The sequence below is a fragment of the Brassica oleracea genome, chromosome C1 (assembly GCF_000695525.1).
Source record: "Brassica oleracea var. oleracea cultivar TO1000 chromosome C1, BOL, whole genome shotgun sequence".
Lineage (NCBI taxonomy): Eukaryota > Viridiplantae > Streptophyta > Magnoliopsida > Brassicales > Brassicaceae > Brassica > Brassica oleracea.
Genome location: NC_027748.1, coordinates 37,773,174 through 37,793,229, shown reverse-complemented (window position 1 = coordinate 37,793,229; position 20,056 = coordinate 37,773,174). Strand labels below are relative to the sequence as shown.

Here is a 20,056-nt window from a genome sequence, read left to right as displayed (position 1 = left end):
AGGCAAAGACACAAAGCTTGTAATATAAAGAAACAACATTTGAGAGTCTGATGATTGTGTGTTGTTGTGTTTGCAGGGTGTATGTTTCACAGTGAGACATGGCTCAAGAGCTTTGAACATCCGAAGAACAAGATGAAGGCGATGCCGAGGATTGACAGCGAAGGTGTGATATGTGGAGCTAACTTTAAAGTGGATGCTTGTTCTAAGATAAGTGTCATCCCTAGGAGAGGAAGTGAAGCTAACTGGGCTCTAGCTAATACCCGTTGATCTTTTCTTATAATTGGTTCAGTTCTTGAGTTGGCTCTTTTGTTCTGATGCATTTTATGTTAACGCACTTCTTTTGTGTAAATAGACATCAATAAAGAAGCAAAAACACTTTATATTGCAAATAATGAACTCTTATCATTCCATGAAAACAGAACAACACATTTTGATAGGGAGAGAAGAAAACATAACAAGGAAGAGTAGAGACAAAACTGTGAACTCATCAGGCTCCAATGGGTTGGAGAGTTCATGCATCTTTCTTCTTGTTTTTGCTTTGACTTTCTTTGCAAACTTCCCAGCCTTATTCCTTTTCTCCAATGCTCGGATCTGAGTAACAACGTTGAAAGAAATTAGTATAACTTCCATATTATTAAAAGGTGCATTCAGCAAAATGTGGCGAGAGAGAAGCCAAGTACCTGGTTTGGAGATACGTAGAATGGGTTCTCGTAAAGGGTTGGACCTCCAAAGCTGCCTCCAAAGATCTTAATCGGATTCAAACAAAACCTTGGACCAACCTGTCAACAAAATTATATTTCAATCAGAAACAATCAATCAGAATAACGCAAAGTGTTGTGACTAATAATCATATCCATATACCTCGACAAGAGTCATTTTATCAAGACCACCTCTTGCAACCTTGTCTGCCTCGTTATGAGGCACAGATATCTACAATGTGACAATAAAAACAGACCTACACTTAGCTAAATCAAGTTTAAAAAAAGGAAATGATCTCTGGGATGCTAATAATGTTTAACTAACCTGGTAATTACGGAACCATATATGGTCATCGACAATTGAGAAAGCAAACACATGGTCATGGTACGGTTTAGACTTTCTATGTTCCTTGGGGATTCCAAATACCTGCAAGAGATAAGAGAAACCTAATTAGAATCGGTACAAACCAACTAACCACGAACATAAGTGAATGGGATTAATAACCTGCGTTAACATCTCTTTCAAAAGCTTCCAGTGTACATCTTTATCAAAATTAGATGAGAATGTCAAGAGTGGGCGTGACCCTTTCAGATGATTTCCAGTGAGTTTCAGCTCCTCCATCGTGTGAACTTCACCATAATACATAATTTAAGTCAGAGACGAACAAAACATAAGCTAAAACATGAGTTAAATGTACGAGGTGCTGGAGAAGTTACCAGCATTAACCAAGAACTTAACAGAGGGCCCACTAGGAGACTTGACCATCCACATGTAAAGATCTTTATGCTTCCTACACTGAACACCAAAACAAACAAACACATACCAACACCTTCAGTTTCTTGAAATTAAATTAAGACCACTTAAAGATCAGACCACAACAGAGTATCAATTGATTCTGGGACTTACGTATTAAAAAGATGGAAGCTTTACCTCGAAAAACAAGCAGGAAGAAGAGCCCTTAAGCTCAACAAGCTCATTAAGAGTTGCGCCTTTACTGCTCTTAGCGACACCATGTTCAGCATCAGATGCCGATACCTGAAACTGATCCGTCGGGAGCAAGTAACGAGAACCTTCTCTTTGTTCCTGAACCCAGACGCAGACGCTGCCTTGGCTTTAGATTCCTCAGCATCTTCGTTCTTGTCTTTCCAACCCAATAGAGTCCTTTTGGGTCTCTCCGGAGCTGAATCGTCCTTCTTCGCCGGCGCCGCCGCTTCGGTCTCGCTGTGCTTTCTCTTCTTCCCCATTTGTTTTTTTTTGTTCTTTCTAATTTGCTTAAACAGCAGCTAAATTATTTTTAGGGTTTTAGGACAGAAGTCAAACCTACGGGACAAGCTGCTTTAGCTTGTTTGACGATCAGAAACGGCAACGTTTTGATGTTATTATTAGATGTGTCGAACTTTTAATGGGTCTAAAGTTCAACAAGAAATGGGCATGTAAAAGGCCCACAGAGTGTTCACCCAATCAGTAGTAACGGATCCCTTCCCTACTCTACCAATAGATTAAAGGGATTAAACACCTCTCTCTTTATTTTGATCTTTCTTTCCCTTCAACGTAGCAAGTAGCAAGTAGCAAGTAGCAACTCAGATAATAACAGTTTGACAGTAAATGTTGTTCATTTATTAAACCCACACAACAACCGGCTGTTCACAAGTCATAACTATCTACTACGTTAACACCCGCGCAATTGTGCGAAATGAACTTTATATATATAAATAATTTTTTATATATTAATATTTATTTGTGTTCATTTACGCATTATGTATATAATTATATTAGAGTAAGCATATAAATCAAAACAATACATTTTGTTTATTTATGATCTTTTTTGATAAATAAATCAACACAATCATTTAATTTATTTTATATGTATATAACTAAAATTCAATCACATGGACATAAATATATAGTATATTTTAATATAAATATTTATTATTGAGAATTCATATTCATATGATAAACACAAAATTTATAATGTGATTTTTTTCAATTTAAATTTCAAAATTAAAATATTAAGGTTTTAATATTGTTTCAATACAAATTTAGAAATTAAAATAATGTATTTTTATATGTTATATAGTTTAATTTTAAACTATATTAATATATAATATGAATTTCTATTAAATGAGACTTCATATTCATACTATTTATGATCATTTGTATTTTGTTATTACAAAAAAAAAGTTAAACCATTGATCACAAAATTTTAGTGTGAGATATTTAACATTTTTAATAATTTATAGTCGTTGTTAAAAATTTAAAATACAATTTTTTTATTATGTGGTTAATTTGATTGTTTAATATATTTTAATAATATAAAATTAAACAAAAAGGAGCTAAGATACAAAATTGTTATCAAATATTTTTTATTCATAATCATTAATTGTCATATATACGTTAATCATATTAGGTAATTTCGTACCTTTTATTTAAGGAAAGTGCGAGAATATTCTTTTGTAAACTATTTATTAATTTGATAGTTAGTTTAATGAAAAGTATAATATAAATTACGATGGACCAAAATAATTTTCTAAATATTCTGAATTTCATTTTCATAATGACACGTAGTTACAAAACAATGTTGTAATGTTTCTCAATGTTGTAGATTTGATATTGTGCTTACGATAGAAGTTTTCGATCCATCGTATTTTAGAGAGAATTTGTTACAAAGAATTTAGGAATTAAAACCTTATGAAAGCAAGTAAAGATCAGTTTAAGTTATAGGCATTTTGAGTTGATGTAGAGAAAGAGTAACAGTTACAAAATCATGGGTTCATGGGTGAGAAATCTTAGGGATTTTCAGTATATATATTAATTTTTTTAAACAGTTAAGATAAAGAGACGAAAATGTTTTTGCATTAATTCTTTTTTTTTTTTTGCATTTACGCTTTTAAGAAATTGTAAAACTTTTCCACTTGGCAATTATTTTTTTTTCTAAATTTTTTCCACATGGCAATTTTTAATTCGTTAGGCGACTTGCACTTTAATATATAAGAGATATGTATATCTTTATATGACCACTAATTTCATTAAGTCTTTAAGATTTAGATATAATAAATATTTAAAGATACAGTAACAAATTTTCTTACAGTGATTTGGAAATAGATGCTTAGCTTCATTGCAATGTCGGAAGATCCATGCATCTTCGGAGACATCTTTCAACTGATCCCAAAATTTAGTGGTTGAACTTTTTGACGTCGATTTCGACTTTTTTGTTCCTTCGAACGGAGGTTCAAGAATTATAAATAAAAATTTTCTACGGGTTTTTTTCTTAAGCCACATTTATTTTTCGGTTTAGTTATGTTAACTTATCAGTTTATCTTTGATTATCTCTCCCATTGTAACAGACTTAGCCATCTAGCGTTTGCATTTTAAAATATGCATTTGTTGTTAAAAAAATGCTTAGATTTTATTTTATTGTATTTTATCGTGTAGATCTATGTCAAAGACGTCATATATATATATATATATAGAGATGTTTAAGAAGACCCTCTTTCAACGCAACATAGGCATTACAGATTTACAATGGTAGAACGCACAATGTTGCTTTCATTAATTCAACAAACGACGATTGAATTGCCGCTGATTAATGAACTCATGCAATGCTTTTTGAGTTCCTATTATTAGTGAAGTTACTGATGTATCTAGGCCTGGGCATAAAATCCAGAACCCAAAATCCAAACCCAAAAATCCGATCCGTTATCCGACCCAAAATGTAATAATACTCGAACATGTCTTGTAGGGTGGTACAAAAAATATCTGAACCCGAAGTGTTATTAACCGAACCCGAACGAGTAACCCGAAAAATCCGAAATTAATAGTCAATATAAATATTTTGAAATATATATAAGTATTTCAATTATTAAAATTAATATTTGTGGTAATATGATATATAATAATAAATATTAAATTTTTAATAAATGCTTTAAGTACCCAATTAGTTATAAATAAGTATTTTATAATTTGTTCATTGAAATAAATAGTCTACTCTCTATACGACAATACATATTATTTACAAATAATATTTGTTTTCATGCTTGATTTAACATTTTATTGTTATTTTATCAATTTTATGTGTGATAGATTAATTTTTATTTAATTTTGATGTTTTTCTTTATGTTTTGCTTCAAAAGTTTTGTTTTTTACTTCAGTTATATCTGAAACGAACCGATATAACCCAAATCTGTATGATATATGATTACTTTATGGGTTTTACGACACAATACAATTTTGAACCGAACCTGAAGTGTTATTATCCGAACCCGACTCGTACTAATAAAATTTTAGTATGAACCCTAGGAACGTAAACCCGAAAACCCGAAAAATCTGATCCGAATACCAACAGGTACCCAAAAGTCCATGCCTAGATGTATCAATGTTCATCTATTAACACAACTATTTGGATTTTCACAATTCTTTTTTTTTTTGTTGGTCCAACAAGAGTATTTTCACATTCCATATTGGAAAAGAAAAGCCGTGTTTCCCAGATTTAGTACCATAAATAAATCATAATACTCAATAGCTTTCCACTTTATAAGGGTAAATATATAATAGATTTTATTTTCTGTAGATACATTAACATCTCATTATTACTCCTATGTTTCTTTAAAAAATGCTCTTTCCATCTTCCAACCGAATGAAGGAAACGGCGTGTGCCAAGAATAAAGAACCGAAGCCTGGATGCTTTCGTAATGTTTTTGCTGTTTGGTTTCGTTCTTCAAGATGGCGACAAGCTTCAAAGTGGTAAGAAACCTTGTTTACTTACGTTAAACGATAAAGGGTTTTGTTTATTGTTAAGTGTTGATTAATCTGATGTATTTCTTATTTGTAGCAAACTCCATATCCAGAGTCTGCAATGTTCTGTCAAGATTCATCGGAGACGAAGAGACTGTATGGTTAAACAGTCCCGGTCTGATGTCGCTAAGCTCCTTGATAGCGATCGCTTACAGGAAGCACGTCGTAAGGTATGTAATCTCATGCTGCTACATAAGGGTTTGGAGGTCTTAGACAATTTTCTATAAAAAAACTTTAGAATTTTTGGAGATTTACTACCAATACTTCACTTGATTATATATACTCTAGATTGGCTCTGACTTTTAGACTTTTAGTCACCATTTAAGTATTCTTATTTGATCCATATCTTGAGGGATCACTAGTTGTCTTATCTGACAAGTGACAATTAAATTTTCCATACCATAGACGAGGCAATCCTACGAGGACGAGAAAATGTTATCAGCTTATGATCAAGTCGACTACTTCTGCACGTCCATATTACAGAATTTTTCTCCTTTAGATCGTCAAAGGTTAGTTGTTCCATGACTTGTGACACACGGTACCATTTAAAAACTTGTGACACACGGTACCATAACCCTAATTACTTATGTTTTTCTCTCCAGCGATGTTCATCTCTTACCAGAAGAAACTAAAGAAGCAATGGCTGGACTGATATTTGCTGCATCAAGAATCGGCGAGCTTAAGGAGCTTCAAATCATAAGGAGCTTGCTTGTTCAAAGATTTGGGCTTGGGTTTGACAAAGATTGTGTAGATTTGCGTCCAGGACACTTTGTGAGTTCGGAGATAGTGAAGATTCTAGAGACGAAGTATTCGAGAGATGCATTTAGTCCGGAGAACCTATTGGGAATTTTCCAAAACTACCAAACCAGCAGTACCACTGCTAATGTGGATCCAATAACTAAAGATTCAGCTTCACGTGATGATCATGGCATTGCCCGTTCTGATACAGCGAAAAAGAGAAACCAAAAACGGGTGTTAGGAGAAAGGAAGTTATGAAGAAGAAAAAAAAAGTTATGAAGAAGAATTCAAAGTTTCTGGATCGGTCATCGTTTATGAGGTAGAAGTTTGATTGTGATTTGTAGTATGGGTTTGATGTTCTTATTAAGATTCTTCTTGTGTTTTTTTAATTCAATTTAAGAAAACAAAATTATCGTTTCATTTTTACATTGTTAGCTATAATTATAATTTTATACTATGTTTTTATTCTCCAAATTCTTTGGACAAGTGTTTGTATTATCATCTTATACGTACGTATGTCTCTTGTGGACACACCAATAACGGTGTTTGGTTTATCATGTATGCGCATTTGCATCTCATCTGCATATACGGTACCGTATGTTTCTGTATATATATAGTGTCCTTTCCATTGGACGTAGATGTTGCTATGACTGAGTTTCTTGAGAATTGAAACATTTGTTTGGTCTTGATGAAAAAAGGACTTGATGAGGAGTTTTATGATGAGCTCGGAGGAGATGAAGATGGGCTATTTGGGCTTTCGACATTTAATTCCTTTATTATAGTCTAAACCCATTTACAGTATACGTAATCGCAATCTTATTGTAGAAACTCACCTTTACGATGCATTTTGAAAATTGGAGTTATGTCAATCATTTGTTCTCTGGTTTTTATAACTCTCCAATCTCTGTCCAACTTTTGTTTTACTCAATCTCATCATTATCTTGTCCTCTTTTGTCCCTTATCATTTCCACTATGTCAATTTTTTTGCTCTCCGCGACATTAACTAATAATATTCATCGGTCCAACTCTAAAAGTAAACGTTTGAACTTCAGATCGCCGAAACAGGTGATTCAGCCTTATGGATTTGAAATAAAGTGTGTTCAGATCAGGGAAACCCATTTGTAACTCTAACTCTCATTTTTTAAACAGAGTTTAAACAGGACTGGCCCCTAATAGTACCCGAGTTTAAATTCTAACCATTTTATTTTGATTCACATAACTATTATACAATATTTAATAATGTTTTTCACCAAAAAAAACTTAGAGTCGAGTTTTCTCGCCAAAAACTAAACAACGAAATTTTCCGTCGAAACCGCAAAATCGAGTTTTCAACTAAAACAACAAAATCGAGTTTTTCCTCCAAAAACGCAAAATCGAGTTTTTCGTCAAAACTTCAAAATTGAGTTTTCCCGTCAAAAAATCAAAATCGAGTTTTTCGCCAAAACCTCAAAATCGAATTTTCCCGTGAAACGTAAAATTAAGTTTTTCTGGAAAACCCGTAAAACTCAATTTCACGGTTTTGGCGGAAAAACTCGATTTGCCGGTTTTGGAGGGAAAACTCGATATTGCGGTTTTAGTTTTGGCGAAAAAACTCGATTTTGCGGCTTCGGTGGAAAAACTCAATTTTGCGGTTTTAGTTTTGGCGAAAAAACTCGATTTTGCGGCTTCGGCGGAAAAACTCGATTTGCCGGTTTCGGCGGGAAAACTCGTTTTTGCCGTTTTGACGGAAAAACTCGATTTTGCGGTTTTGGCGGGAAAACTCGATTTTGCGGTTTTGGCGGAAAAACTAGATTTTACGGTTTCTGCGGGAAAACCCGATTTGCCGGTTTCGGCGGAAAACTTGATTTTGCTGTTTTGGCGGGAAAACGCGATTTTGTGGTTTTGGCGGGAAAACTTGATTTGCCGGTTTTGACAGCAAAACTCGATTTTGCGGTTTTGGCGGGAAAACTTGATTTTGTGGTTTTGGTGGAAAAACTCAAATTAGGTTTTGGCGGAAAAAAACATAATTTTTGTTTTTTGACGGAAAAACTTTATTCTTAGTTGTGGAGCAAAAACTCGATTTTACGATATTTGGAGGAAAACTTTTGATTTTGATGCTCAACAAATTGGAGGAAAGAATCATATCATATCTTAATTTTTCTAGTTTTATCTTTAAAACTTAAGAACAAAAATAAATGAAATATTTTTTTCAATTAAATGAGCTAACCCTGGTACCAGCTCTAACCCTTGATTATAATAGAGTTAAAATAGGACTGGGTTAAAATAGGACTGTGCTTATAATAAACAAAAGAGGGTTGGGCCCTAACCTTGTAGTTAACATCCCTAGTTCGGATAAATAATTCTTCTGCCTCTCAAAATTTATTGATACAAATGATACTGAAACCAATATCAGACACCCAAAAGAATCTTGGGAAAACTGTTTTTTTAGAGCAAAAAAATAGTAACTATGTCCCTTTAGACTAATCTATATTTTGTGTCATATTTTTCTATAATACCCTTTAATATTTATGAAAATAATTTTAATAAATAGTTTTAAAAACAAAAAAAAATTGGAAAATAGTAACATTTGTTAAAATACCTATATGAACTTAAAGGTATATTTTCCAGTTATAAAAAAGTTAAGCTCACGAAATCGTATGGGTTAGGCCAAATAATCGTCCAAATTAGAGTGAAATTGAGTGAGTTAGGGTTAATGAACTTGGGTGAGAATTTGATTTTGTCTCCCTTTATTTGTGAATGGGAAATTATGGGTTTCAAACCAGAGAAATCGAGTTTAAAGAGTTGAAATCATGCTTGGTCGGTTCAAATCAAGTGGGAATCAATCCGGATATAATCATACAAAACCAAAAAATCGATTTGGGATTCTTTCCTCGGCACGGGATCGATCGATCTATTCTTACAGATCGGTCGATCTGTGTAAATCGACCTTCGCCGATCGAGTGAAATGGACCAGGTCGATCAGTATATATTTCGCGTTTTTTTTTGTTCTGAATAATGATCGGGATCGATCGATCCACTATAACTTGTAAAGTGGGATCGATCGATCTCCCTTGTCGAACTCAATATATATATTTTTAAAAAAATTACAATTTTAAGGGCATTACTGCCATTTTGGAAAAAAATAGTCTAATAGGACATAAAGTAGTATAAATTAGTTTAAAGGGACATAGTTACCATTTTTTGCTCTAAAAAAACAGATTTCCCAAGAATCTTTAGCTTAGCGTTTATGCTTTCTTTCTATTTTTGCTAACTTTATTCTTTTCATTAGAGCATCTCCAAAAGAAACTCTATAACTCCAAATATGAAATTTTTTGCTCTCCAAAAAGAAACTTCAAATTTAAAATTTTGAAGAGTGAAACTCCAATATAGAGTTTTACTTTTCAAAACTTCAAATTTGAAGTTTCATCTTTTTATTTTCATTTTGGTCCTTACAATTATATATCATATTTATAATTCTTAAATATTTTTTTATTTATTATTTTAATCCTTAAAACTTTTTATATCTCATAAATATTTCAAATTTGTTTTATAAATTTAAGTTTTACACATGAAATTAAATAAAAATTTTAAAACAAGATTTATAATATTTTAAAACTAGAATTAAACAACAAGAATATTACAAAAAACCATAATAAAAATTTATTTAAAAGATACATGAAGACATAATTATTACTCAAATTTAAATATTATAACAACACTAATAGTCTTGTAAATTTGCTCCAGAACCTCCCAAATCTCCAAAATATTGTCCAAACAAATTTTGTGTAACCGAAGATGATTGTTGTTGTTGCTCTTGACGCCTTTTTCGTACGATTCTTTCTTGTTCAGATCGAATGTATTCAAGAATATTAACATCATCGATATAAGCTAAGTTTTTTAGCAATATTTTATTTTCCTCTTTTACTTCTTTAAAAGCTAACTTTTTTGCTTCATTTTGCAGTCGTAATTCAATCATCTCATGACCTTTTTCCCTGCTTGTTGCTCTTTCGTTTAAAAGATCAAGGATTGTTTTGTTTGATGATATCAAACTATCAACGGGTATATTATGAGGATATCTGTTTTCAACAATTTTTGGCTCGTAATCTACAAATAAAAAAATAAAGAGATCATTTCTTACTTCGAAATGCACTAGTTGATTATATATGAGAGCATTACGGAAATAATTTTATGGAATAATGTAGTATTTGCTTGCAGCTTAATATTTAATTATGTACTTTTATTTATAATTTTATATTTTAGTGTAAGATTTTTTAATTAATATTTCTGTGATATTTATATATATGTACTAGTTATTTATAGAAGTTTTATGAATTTACATCAACTATGACAAATATAAGGACCATAGTGTAAAATATAAATAATTTTGAAGTTAGGTTTGAAGTTTTACTTTGGAGAAGAACACATTGAAACTTCAAATATAGAGTTTTGGAAACTTCAAAATAGAGTTTCTTTTTGGAGATGCTCTTAGAAAGAAAATTTTGTGAAGAAAATGCCAACAACGTTTATATTTATAGTATATACATGTATGTGTGTATATATAATATTTTCAACTCCAACATCGTTATATAATAGTATATAGTATTTTTTATTTGATTGAAACAACATAACAAAAATCGCCTAAACGAAGAGACAATCGCCTTCTGCGAAGACAAAATCGATCTAAGGGCATCTCCAACTCAACTCTATATTTTACTCAAAAACTGAGAAAAAAGAGCGGAAAATGAAGTAATGAACAAAAAAATAAAAGCATTACTCCATTTATAGAGTACTGTTTTTATTTTTTGTTCATAACACCATTTTCCCAACTTTGTAGTAAAATATGGAGTGGGGTTGGAGATGCTCTAAGATCGAACCGTAGACATCAAAAAACAAAAATCTCTATATATAATAGTATATAGTATAATACTTGATGTTAGACGTCCATATTTTTTTAATCATAAACAGGAAGCAAAGTCACTAACAATAAAAATAAAAATAAACAAGTAACGTGTAATCTCTAAAAGCATCTCCAACCCATAACACTATTTTAGTGTCAAAACCACACTATTTTAGTGTAATTTTAGTACTAAAAAAAGTTTATTCTCCACCATAACAACAAATTTTATACTAAAAACTATTTTATAATATTATATGTTTTTATTTGTCATTTATTTAATTGTCTAATTTATTAATAAATTAAGTAAATAGTATTTTAGTGGGGTGAATAGTGTTTTAGTTTGGTGAATAGTGTCACACCAAATTTGGTGTGAAATTATAATGTTGCATTAAAATGGTTTGATTTTATGTTGGGTTGGAAAAGATTTTTGTGTCAAAATTATAATAAAATAGTGTTTTTGAGTTAATCAGATAGCACGTCGTTGAAATGAAGTAATTGTCAAAGATGTATATTTGGCTTTTTCTTCTTTTTTTTAACAACATTATTTCGCGTTTTCTTATCTATATTTTTTCTAGGAGTCTCCGCTATCTTGCTTGAGTTTGAGATGTATGGTAAAGGATGCTATCGAACAACGTAGGCCCTTCTTTGCCAGCTCAGACTTACTACTGTGACTATGTGGCTTAATATATAACTATATTGTATTAGTGTTGACATTGCTTCACTATTAGCAATAACCAACAATAAACGCTATTGAAAGACTAATCTTAATTTATTTTTGAAAGACATCGTTGCCCGACGAAACAAATTGGTTATTACCCTACGATATATTCTTTAGTAATATATATAGAATCTCAATCACTTTAACAAGAAGTCTTTCTCTTATTAATCACCCAAAGCTTTATCAAAAACAATTCAAGACTAAAGCTAATCATTCACACAATCCGTAAGTAATTCAACATCATAAGCATAATATATATAAGACCAGACAATTCCTAATCCTATTAGTAATAATACTTTCTATATTTTCTAATTTTTTTATAGATAATCCTAATAAATAGGATTACGATAGCTTGTGGTTCAAGCTAACTCCAAGCGTAAACCAACATTCTTCCCCTTAAACTTGACTTCATCTTCACACACGACTTGTACTCCAATGAATTCTCTCATTTCTTTGAATCAAATTCGAGTAAGGGCTTTCGTAAGTATATCAGATCACTGACTTGTTATCAACTTGAATAGCCACCATCTTGCAGTCATCACCAACGACTTCACTCAAAAGCTCCTGGAGCCATATTGCCTGCTTCGCAGCTTCCGTAGCCACCATAAATTCTGCTTCACACGACGATAATGCCACAATCTCTTACTTTTGAGAACACCATGTTATAGGACTATCACCAAGATAGAAAATATGACCAGTCGTACTCTTACCGTCAGCATTATCAACATTGTGAAAGCTATCACTAAAACCCACCTGCTCTTGCTTTGTTGCTCTCGTGAAACGTAAACCAAAAGAAGTAGTACCACACAAGTACCAGAAGATTTGCTTCAAATCTGCTCTGTGGGTATCCTTAGGTTCTTGCATATATCTACTAAGCACACCAACACTAATTGATACTGGAGGCAACCAATGCTTCGTTTGTACTCCCTTTCGTCAATGCTAGTTTCTCGAGGTGACTTGGAGAGTCTCATGTTCATGTCCATAGGGATATGAGTAAGATTGCACTTATGCATACCGGCTTCCTCAAAGATCTTATGAGCATATTTGTCTTGTGACAACACAATACCTTCATCAGTTTGTCGTACATCAATACCCAGATCATAGGTTAGTTTACCAAGGTCACTAATCTCAAACTTCCGAGCCATCTCTTGCTTAAACTCAACGATCAGTCTCAAAGATGAAACCTGTGACGAGTAGGTCATCAGCATATATGCAAACAACTAGAAGATCGCCTTTTTCTTCCTTTATATACAGTATGGCTCTTTAGAGCAACGGGTGAACCCAAGTTCCTTCAATATTTGGTTGAGTTTGACGTTCCACGCCCTAGGTGTCTGTCTCAAGCCGTAGAGAGCTTTATGCAACTTGTAAACTTTCTCCTCTTTACCCTTGATCACGAACCCTTCGGGCTGAGTGACGTAAACTTCTTCCTTCAACTACCCGTGTAAGAACGCTGTCTTGACATCAAGATGGTGAATCTCCCATACCTTTGACGCTGCGAGTGCAATGACCAATCTGATCGTCTCAACAAGAGCTACGGGTGCAAAGACTTCGTCATAATCAATGTCAGCCGTTGGACATATCCTTTTGCCACTAATCGTGCTTTGTATTTACTTATACTTTCATCTGCGTTTTTTTTTATCTTGAATACCCACTTTAGTCCAATAGACTTGAAACCTCTTGGTAGATCAACAAGGATTTAAGTCTTATTCTTCTCGATCGAGCTTAGTTCCTCCTCACATGCATTCACCCAAACCTTTTGCCATTTAGCCTCGTTGAAGTCCCATGGTTTGTTGTTAATCACCATTAAGAGTCTCTCACACTCTATCTCGGCCAGAAGTATATAGTCGTCTAAGTAGGAAGGTTTAGTTCTCACTCTATCTGATCTTCTTAGCTATGTTTCTTCTTCTTCATCATCTTCTTCGTCCAAGACTTCTACCTCATCGTTTTCACTCTCACTTTCAGTTGGAGCTCCAGAATGATTACCACTACCTGTTAAAGGCGCCAGCTCAAACTCAAACGTATCATGCTTTGTTTCCTTTCCTCCTACTGTATCGTTCCAGTTCCATTGTTTCTCTTTGTCGAAGTGTACGTCTTGACTAACCACTTTCTTCTTGCTTGAGGGATCAAGTAGTCGATACGTTTTCGAGCCGGGCTCTGTTCCCAAGTGTACCAACGCTCTTGATCGATCATCAAGCTTCTTTCTACCTGCGATCTATGTTCTTGCATAACAAACACACCCAAAAACCCTGAGATGTGTGACGTTTGGTTTCTTCTTTCTCAAGGCTTCGTATGGTGATTGTCCAAGTAGAGATCTTGTTGCGACTCTATTGAGCAAGTAGGTATCATGTCTGACCGCTTCTCCCCACAACCTATTTGGTATACTCATGTGCTTCAACAGGCTTCTGGTCATCTCGAGTAAATTTCTATTTCGTCTCTCGACAACTCCGTTTTACTGCAGAGAATATGGAGCTGTCATGTGCCTGTTGATTCCATGTGTATCGCAATAGCTACCAAACTCATCAGAGATGAACTCTCATCCTCTGTCTGTTCGGAACGTCTTCACCATTGCCTTTGTTTCTTTTTCTGAAAGTTTTATGAATATTTTGAATTTTGCAAAAGCCTCACTCTTCTCCTTAAGAATTATGGTCCACATATATCGTGAGAAATCATCGATTAACACGAACACGTATCGCTTCTGTCCTGGTGTGGGAGGAGTGATGGGCCTGCAGAGTTCTCCATGAACAAGCTCAAGAGGTTGTGTGGCTCTGTACGAGGTAGTTTGCGGGAATGGCTTCCTTGTTTGCTTCCCAAGTTAGCAAGATACACAGGTTTCTTTCATGATTGTTATGTCCGGTATGCCAACAACCAATTCCTTGCTTATCATCGTCTTCATGGTCTCAGTATTGCCATGTCCTAGTCTCGCGTGCCACTTTGACGATTCGGTAGACGACGTAATTTGTAAGCACTCGATGATATCAGCCTGCATTGTTCACTTTATACAAGCGATTCTTTGATCTCGTCGTCTTGATCATTAGATATCATATCCGATCAAAAAGCATCAATAGGTCGTCTTTCATCCTTACTTCACACCCAGCTTCGGTGCCTTGTCCCAAGCTTACAAGGTTGCTTCGTAATCCAAGGATGTAGTAGACATTACTCAGTGTTTTCTTTTCTTCAAAACAAACCTGATCGAGCCTTTTCCTTTGATATCAATACAAGAGTCGTCGCCGAATCGGACTTTTCCTGTAGCACCTTCATCAAGTTTATAGAAAAACATTCGATTTCCGGTCATGTGGTTACATGCTCCATTGTCAAGATACCACACGTTCTCCATGTTTTGTTAAACGTCAAAAGTGTTTGGTTTCACTTTCTTCTCATTAAGATACACCACTTCATGCATCATCAATTCATCTGCTTCTTGTGTATCTTCATCCTTCTTCTCAGTGGTTTCTTGTAACTTAAGCAACTTGTCGGGACACTCGGAAGCCTAATGGCTGAGCTTATCGCAGTTGAAGCACGTAATGTGACTCTTGTCTCTGTTTTGACTTTGTTTCCAAGCTTCCTTTTGTGCACAGAACCCTCCAACACGTCATCTGCCTCTTCCTCATCTCCAGTTGCCTCGTCCACCACGTCTGCTTCCTCTTATTGCGTAGTTTTTCTTGTTGAGCTTTGCTAGCATACATTAATTTCCCATGATCGTCATGCTCTTCTTCTTCCTCGCTTATCCTCTCCTCGTACACTTTTAATCTCCCGACTATATCTTCAAAGTTCGGTGTATTAAGATCCAAAACTTGTTCAAGGGATACAACCATGTGTATGTACTTCCTCCTTGGCAGATTTTTAAAGAATTTCTTGACAAATTTTGGTTCTTCTATGATTTCTCCAAGAGAAGCTGATTTTGATGAGATTTTGGTTAGCTTGCCAATGAAGGTATCGATGCTATCTTCTTCCTTCATCTTAAGTTTATCGAAATCAGCCATTAGTGTTTGTAGTCGTGCTTCTCGTACTCTCTCGGCTCCAATGTGACGAACATGAATCGCGTCCCACACTGCCTTGGCTGTGTCAAAGTTTCCAACTTGCAACGTTAACGCCTCATGTATAGATTGGAATATTAAAGCAATAGCCATATTGTTCTTCTCTTCATGCTTGTTGCCATGATCAATGGTTTCCCAAACTTTGTTAACCTTGAGGGCGATCTTCATCCTCATAACCCAAACAGTGTAGTTTGAAGAAGTCAGCATTGAAAACTTGATGGACGAGGGTCCCGTTTCTTTGTTGCTTGTCTCTGGTTCGTCTTTTACATCGGCCATGGTGGTTATCTTCTTAGTAATGTCTCACAATTTTGATAGCAATAGTAGGCTCTGATACCAATTATAGAATCTCAATCACTTTAACAAGAAGTCCTTCTCTTATTAATCACTCAAAGCTTTAGTAAAAACAATTCAAGACTAAAGCTAATCACTCACACAATCTGTAAGTAATTCAACAACATAAGCATCAATATATATAAGACTAGACAACTCCTAATCCTATTAGTAATAACACTTTCAATATTTCCTAATCTTTTATAGATAATCATAACAATTAGGATTAGGATAGCTTGTGGTTCAAGCTAACTCCAAGCTTAAGCCAACAATATATATATTTCAACCAAACAAAACTATATATTTTTAAATCAACCTTTAAGATAAGATAAAGTTTGATAAAGAAGGGGTTTGATCTCTAATGTTCATCTTCATCCTTGGATTCCTTGTTTCGTTTCTTTTTAAGAATATAAAAAATGTATAATATGAGGGATTTGAGAGCGTGAGTCTGTTCCACATTTCTAGTAGTAGAAATGTTTGGACGGATACGTTAGCAAAAACATGTAGAATCAGAGGCGTGCTATTTTTAACCGTGTTTCTCGAAGAAACATCATATCTGACCATAACTTGATCCAATAAAATGGATAGTTGACAAAAAAAAGAAGAAAAGATGTATAATATGCACAAGTTGGTACCTTCAATATGATGCATGTATATTTCCAACTTGAGGAGAATGTTAATTAGCTTTATAGGGTGTAGAATATTTATCGATGTACCTTTTGATCTGGATAGATACTTTGATTAATCTTTGTTGTTTGCTATCACTAAGTTAATAATTTGAATTCATGCATATTCACTACTGTTTAAATCTGTTCCCTTAAAGAAAAGTATAAAAAAACATTTTTCACTTTTAATCATATAAAATTATTCTTTGTTTAGCTTAATTAGAAATTATATAAGTTCTTAGCCTATATAAAAAGCAATTAGATAAGACCTAATCGATTTAAGATCGCTCTTCGCAATATAAAAAGCAATTAGATATGTCATATATTGGATTGTGCTTATGGATGGAGCTCATATATACTCCTATATGCTCCAGATGAGCCACTTCTATATGTAAAAAGAAATTAAAAAAAAAAATGAAACGTAAAGCAACATCACAGATTGAGTTCAAATTTCACTTTGAGTATTGTAACATTTTGTGGAGATTGAGATCAATCTACCGACTCAACAGCCAAACAAAAAAAGTATGAAATTCCTTATCTATATATAATAGCAAACCAGATTTATTTAACTGCTGATGTCATTTTTTTTTTATAGGAAAAAAAAATTAGCATCCAATGGTCGAGTTTATTTTGAAAATATGATCCAATGAACCTAATTTTGTTTAAGATAAAGGGTAATGACGTCATCGAGCCAGGTTATCAATGGTCACCAGTTCATAACTCCTCAATGACGCCTTTTTACACAAACTGCAGAACCGTCGTCATCTGCCTTAGGAGTCTCTTTTCACAAACTTATTAATAGAATAGATTGTACAAGTTTGGAAATTTTCTTGTAGTTTATTCATCAGATTCTCTCTCGCTCATTGTCTCTTGCTGGATTTTTCTTTTCTCAGTTCCCTCCACATCCAAACCCGTCAAAATAATTCGGTGAACCCTTGTGGCTGCTGATCGTTCATTGTTCCCCTGGCCCTCTCTCCTTTCCATTAAATCAATTTGCTCATTGTTAAAAACAGTTGACGGCGGCATTTGTTAAGATTTGCAGAGAATTTCGGGAGGAAGAAGACGAGGGTAATCTCGCAATTTATGTTCATTAATGAAAAAACAATAAAAAAAAGCAGATATGATCATATGAACCACTACTATACTACGTTACAACTTTGAAATATTTCTACAAAAAAAAAATCTATTCTAATAGACGTCTTCATCCCACAAGTCAGAGCTCTTCAAAGGCGCTCTTAAACAAATTGCAGATTCTCATATCCAACTCTCCTCTGCTCTCAAGTGTCGCGTCGTTTCAGATTGTTATATATTGAAGAGATTGTACTAGGTTTCTAGATTTATTTGTGGTTTTCTCCCATTATCTCCCTTGCTTCTTATCTCTCTGTTTCTTTGCCATCCTCCTCCGACGATCTTCTTTTTTCTACCGTCCCTTGTCAGATTTTTTAACTCTTCTGTCTCTGCTGAGTTTCTGTATTTTCTGATTTATTTCTCTACAAATACTGTCTCGGATGAGTTTCTGTGAGTTCTTTTTGTCTCTCTTTTTTTCCATACAAATCAATTTCGTTATGTTTCCAAACTATTTCTCTAGAAGGACTCAATTTGTTGTGTGTTTTCTGTGGGAACAGAGAGGAAGATGAAAAGTATCGCTGGTCTTTTAGGGACAACAGCATCACCGGATTTGTTTGATTATTTAGTTGCTGCGTCTTTTATTTATCACTCCGGCAATAAGTTAAACAGAAAGCATTAACAATTCATGTCACTGACGCTAATCGCCCACATTCTTACCAATAAACCACAATTCAATACAAGTCATTCGTTAGGGAGAAGGTACTTTTGCAATCTGACTTGGCGTCCCTTTTAAAGAGACGGCAATGAATAGAAATAGTATTTACAACTAAATTCGTTTGATTTTTCAAACGAAGAGAATTTATGTTTTTAGATGGTAAACTAATTGATTGTATAGATAGTAGGTGGATACCAATGTTTTCCTGAAGATAAATGCCAAGCTTGGTGGACCGAATACCATGTTAACTATGGAGCGCTCACCAGCAATGCCATAAGTAACGCAAGTGCCTACCATCATTGATGGGATGGATGTAACTCATGCTTCCCTAGGCCAGTCTGTCACACCATCAGTGACTGTCTGTTGTGCGCTCCATACAATGGAAGTGTTCCATACCCACATCATTCTTTTCATAATGGAATGTGTATCAATGGTGTTTTGTATTATCCAGCTGTTCATGCGTGGACACAAGCTTCTATAATAGTTTGCTCTGACCGTAGGCATGATGAGTTCAGTAATATTGAAGTGGAAACTACTATCAAGGGAGCAGTATGTCACATACATCTGATAAACTACAATGGCAAATTAGGCTCACTTCTCTCCCGAGGGTGTGGCTTCGCATTGAGCAAGTAGAAGTTTTGAGTTGCTGGTTATAGGAGATTTTGAAAAGCAGGAGTGGCCTACAGATACATGATGTGGAAAAAAATGGTTGGAGAATTGTTACGCTTTGTTGAATATATTGGTACAAATATGACCGTGTTCCCGCACTCTTCCTACGTTATCTACTACAATATCAAAAATACTATCGTTAAATTGGAATCAAAGGGATGGAAGAGTCTCAGGGTTTTGATTTTTTTCACCTTTCTAGACTATGCAGAGGACCTGAAGCTTGTCAAGAGTTTTAATTAATGATTTGGTAGAACATGTAAGTTTTGTAACGAATTTGGTTTGGCTTGTGATGATGGGACCTCCTTTTATACTGGTTGTGTATCATCACACTTTTGGCTATTGGATAACTCTATTTTTTCTGTGTTTTAGTAACCTTGTATGGATATGTTTACACTTAACAACATTGGTTTAGTACACACTCAAGAGTCAAGAGCTATATGGTTTGTTCTTATATAATATTAGCTCTAAATTCTTCCAAGCATATGTAATTGTATGATTGTTTAATTAAGTTTCTGACTACAGCCCGTACAATTAAGTGGTTTCTATAATTGATCATGTAGATTTTCTGTATTTATAAGATTTGCGCCAAGTGTACTTGGACTTGGGTTAGAAGAAAATTTTGACAAGACAACAAATACATCAGTAGCTAAGCTCACAAGTGCATAGGAAACAGAAAAACATAAGCAGAGTTTTTATTTCATATGTAAATATGAAATATAAAAACTAACTCCAACATATATGATCTGACATAAA

General features: G+C 34.1%; 1 protein-coding gene and 1 pseudogene across 1 annotated transcript; one reads left to right on the top strand and one right to left on the bottom strand.

Moving 5' to 3' along the window:
• Positions 1-390: 390 nt before the first annotated feature.
• On the bottom strand, positions 391-2,025 carry LOC106295043 (annotated as a pseudogene).
• A 3,334-nt stretch (positions 2,026-5,359) lies between these two features.
• LOC106339242 lies at positions 5,360-6,486 on the top strand. The gene is made up of 4 exons (XM_013778031.1): positions 5,360-5,439; positions 5,544-5,660; positions 5,896-5,999; positions 6,093-6,486. Exons 1-4 carry the CDS (start codon positions 5,419-5,421, stop codon positions 6,484-6,486), a joined length of 636 nt encoding a protein of 211 aa, XP_013633485.1. The 5' UTR covers positions 5,360-5,418.
• The last annotated feature ends 13,570 nt before the right edge of the window (positions 6,487-20,056 follow it).

Coding starts and splice junctions, on each gene's coding strand:
- LOC106339242 (XM_013778031.1), top strand. CDS start 5,419: ATGGCGACAAGCTTCAAAGTG. Junction 5,661..5,895: donor TACAGGAAGCACGTCGTAAG/GTATGTAATCTC, acceptor TCCATACCATAG/ACGAGGCAATCCTACGAGGA. Junction 6,000..6,092: donor TCTCCTTTAGATCGTCAAAG/GTTAGTTGTTCC, acceptor TTTTCTCTCCAG/CGATGTTCATCTCTTACCAG.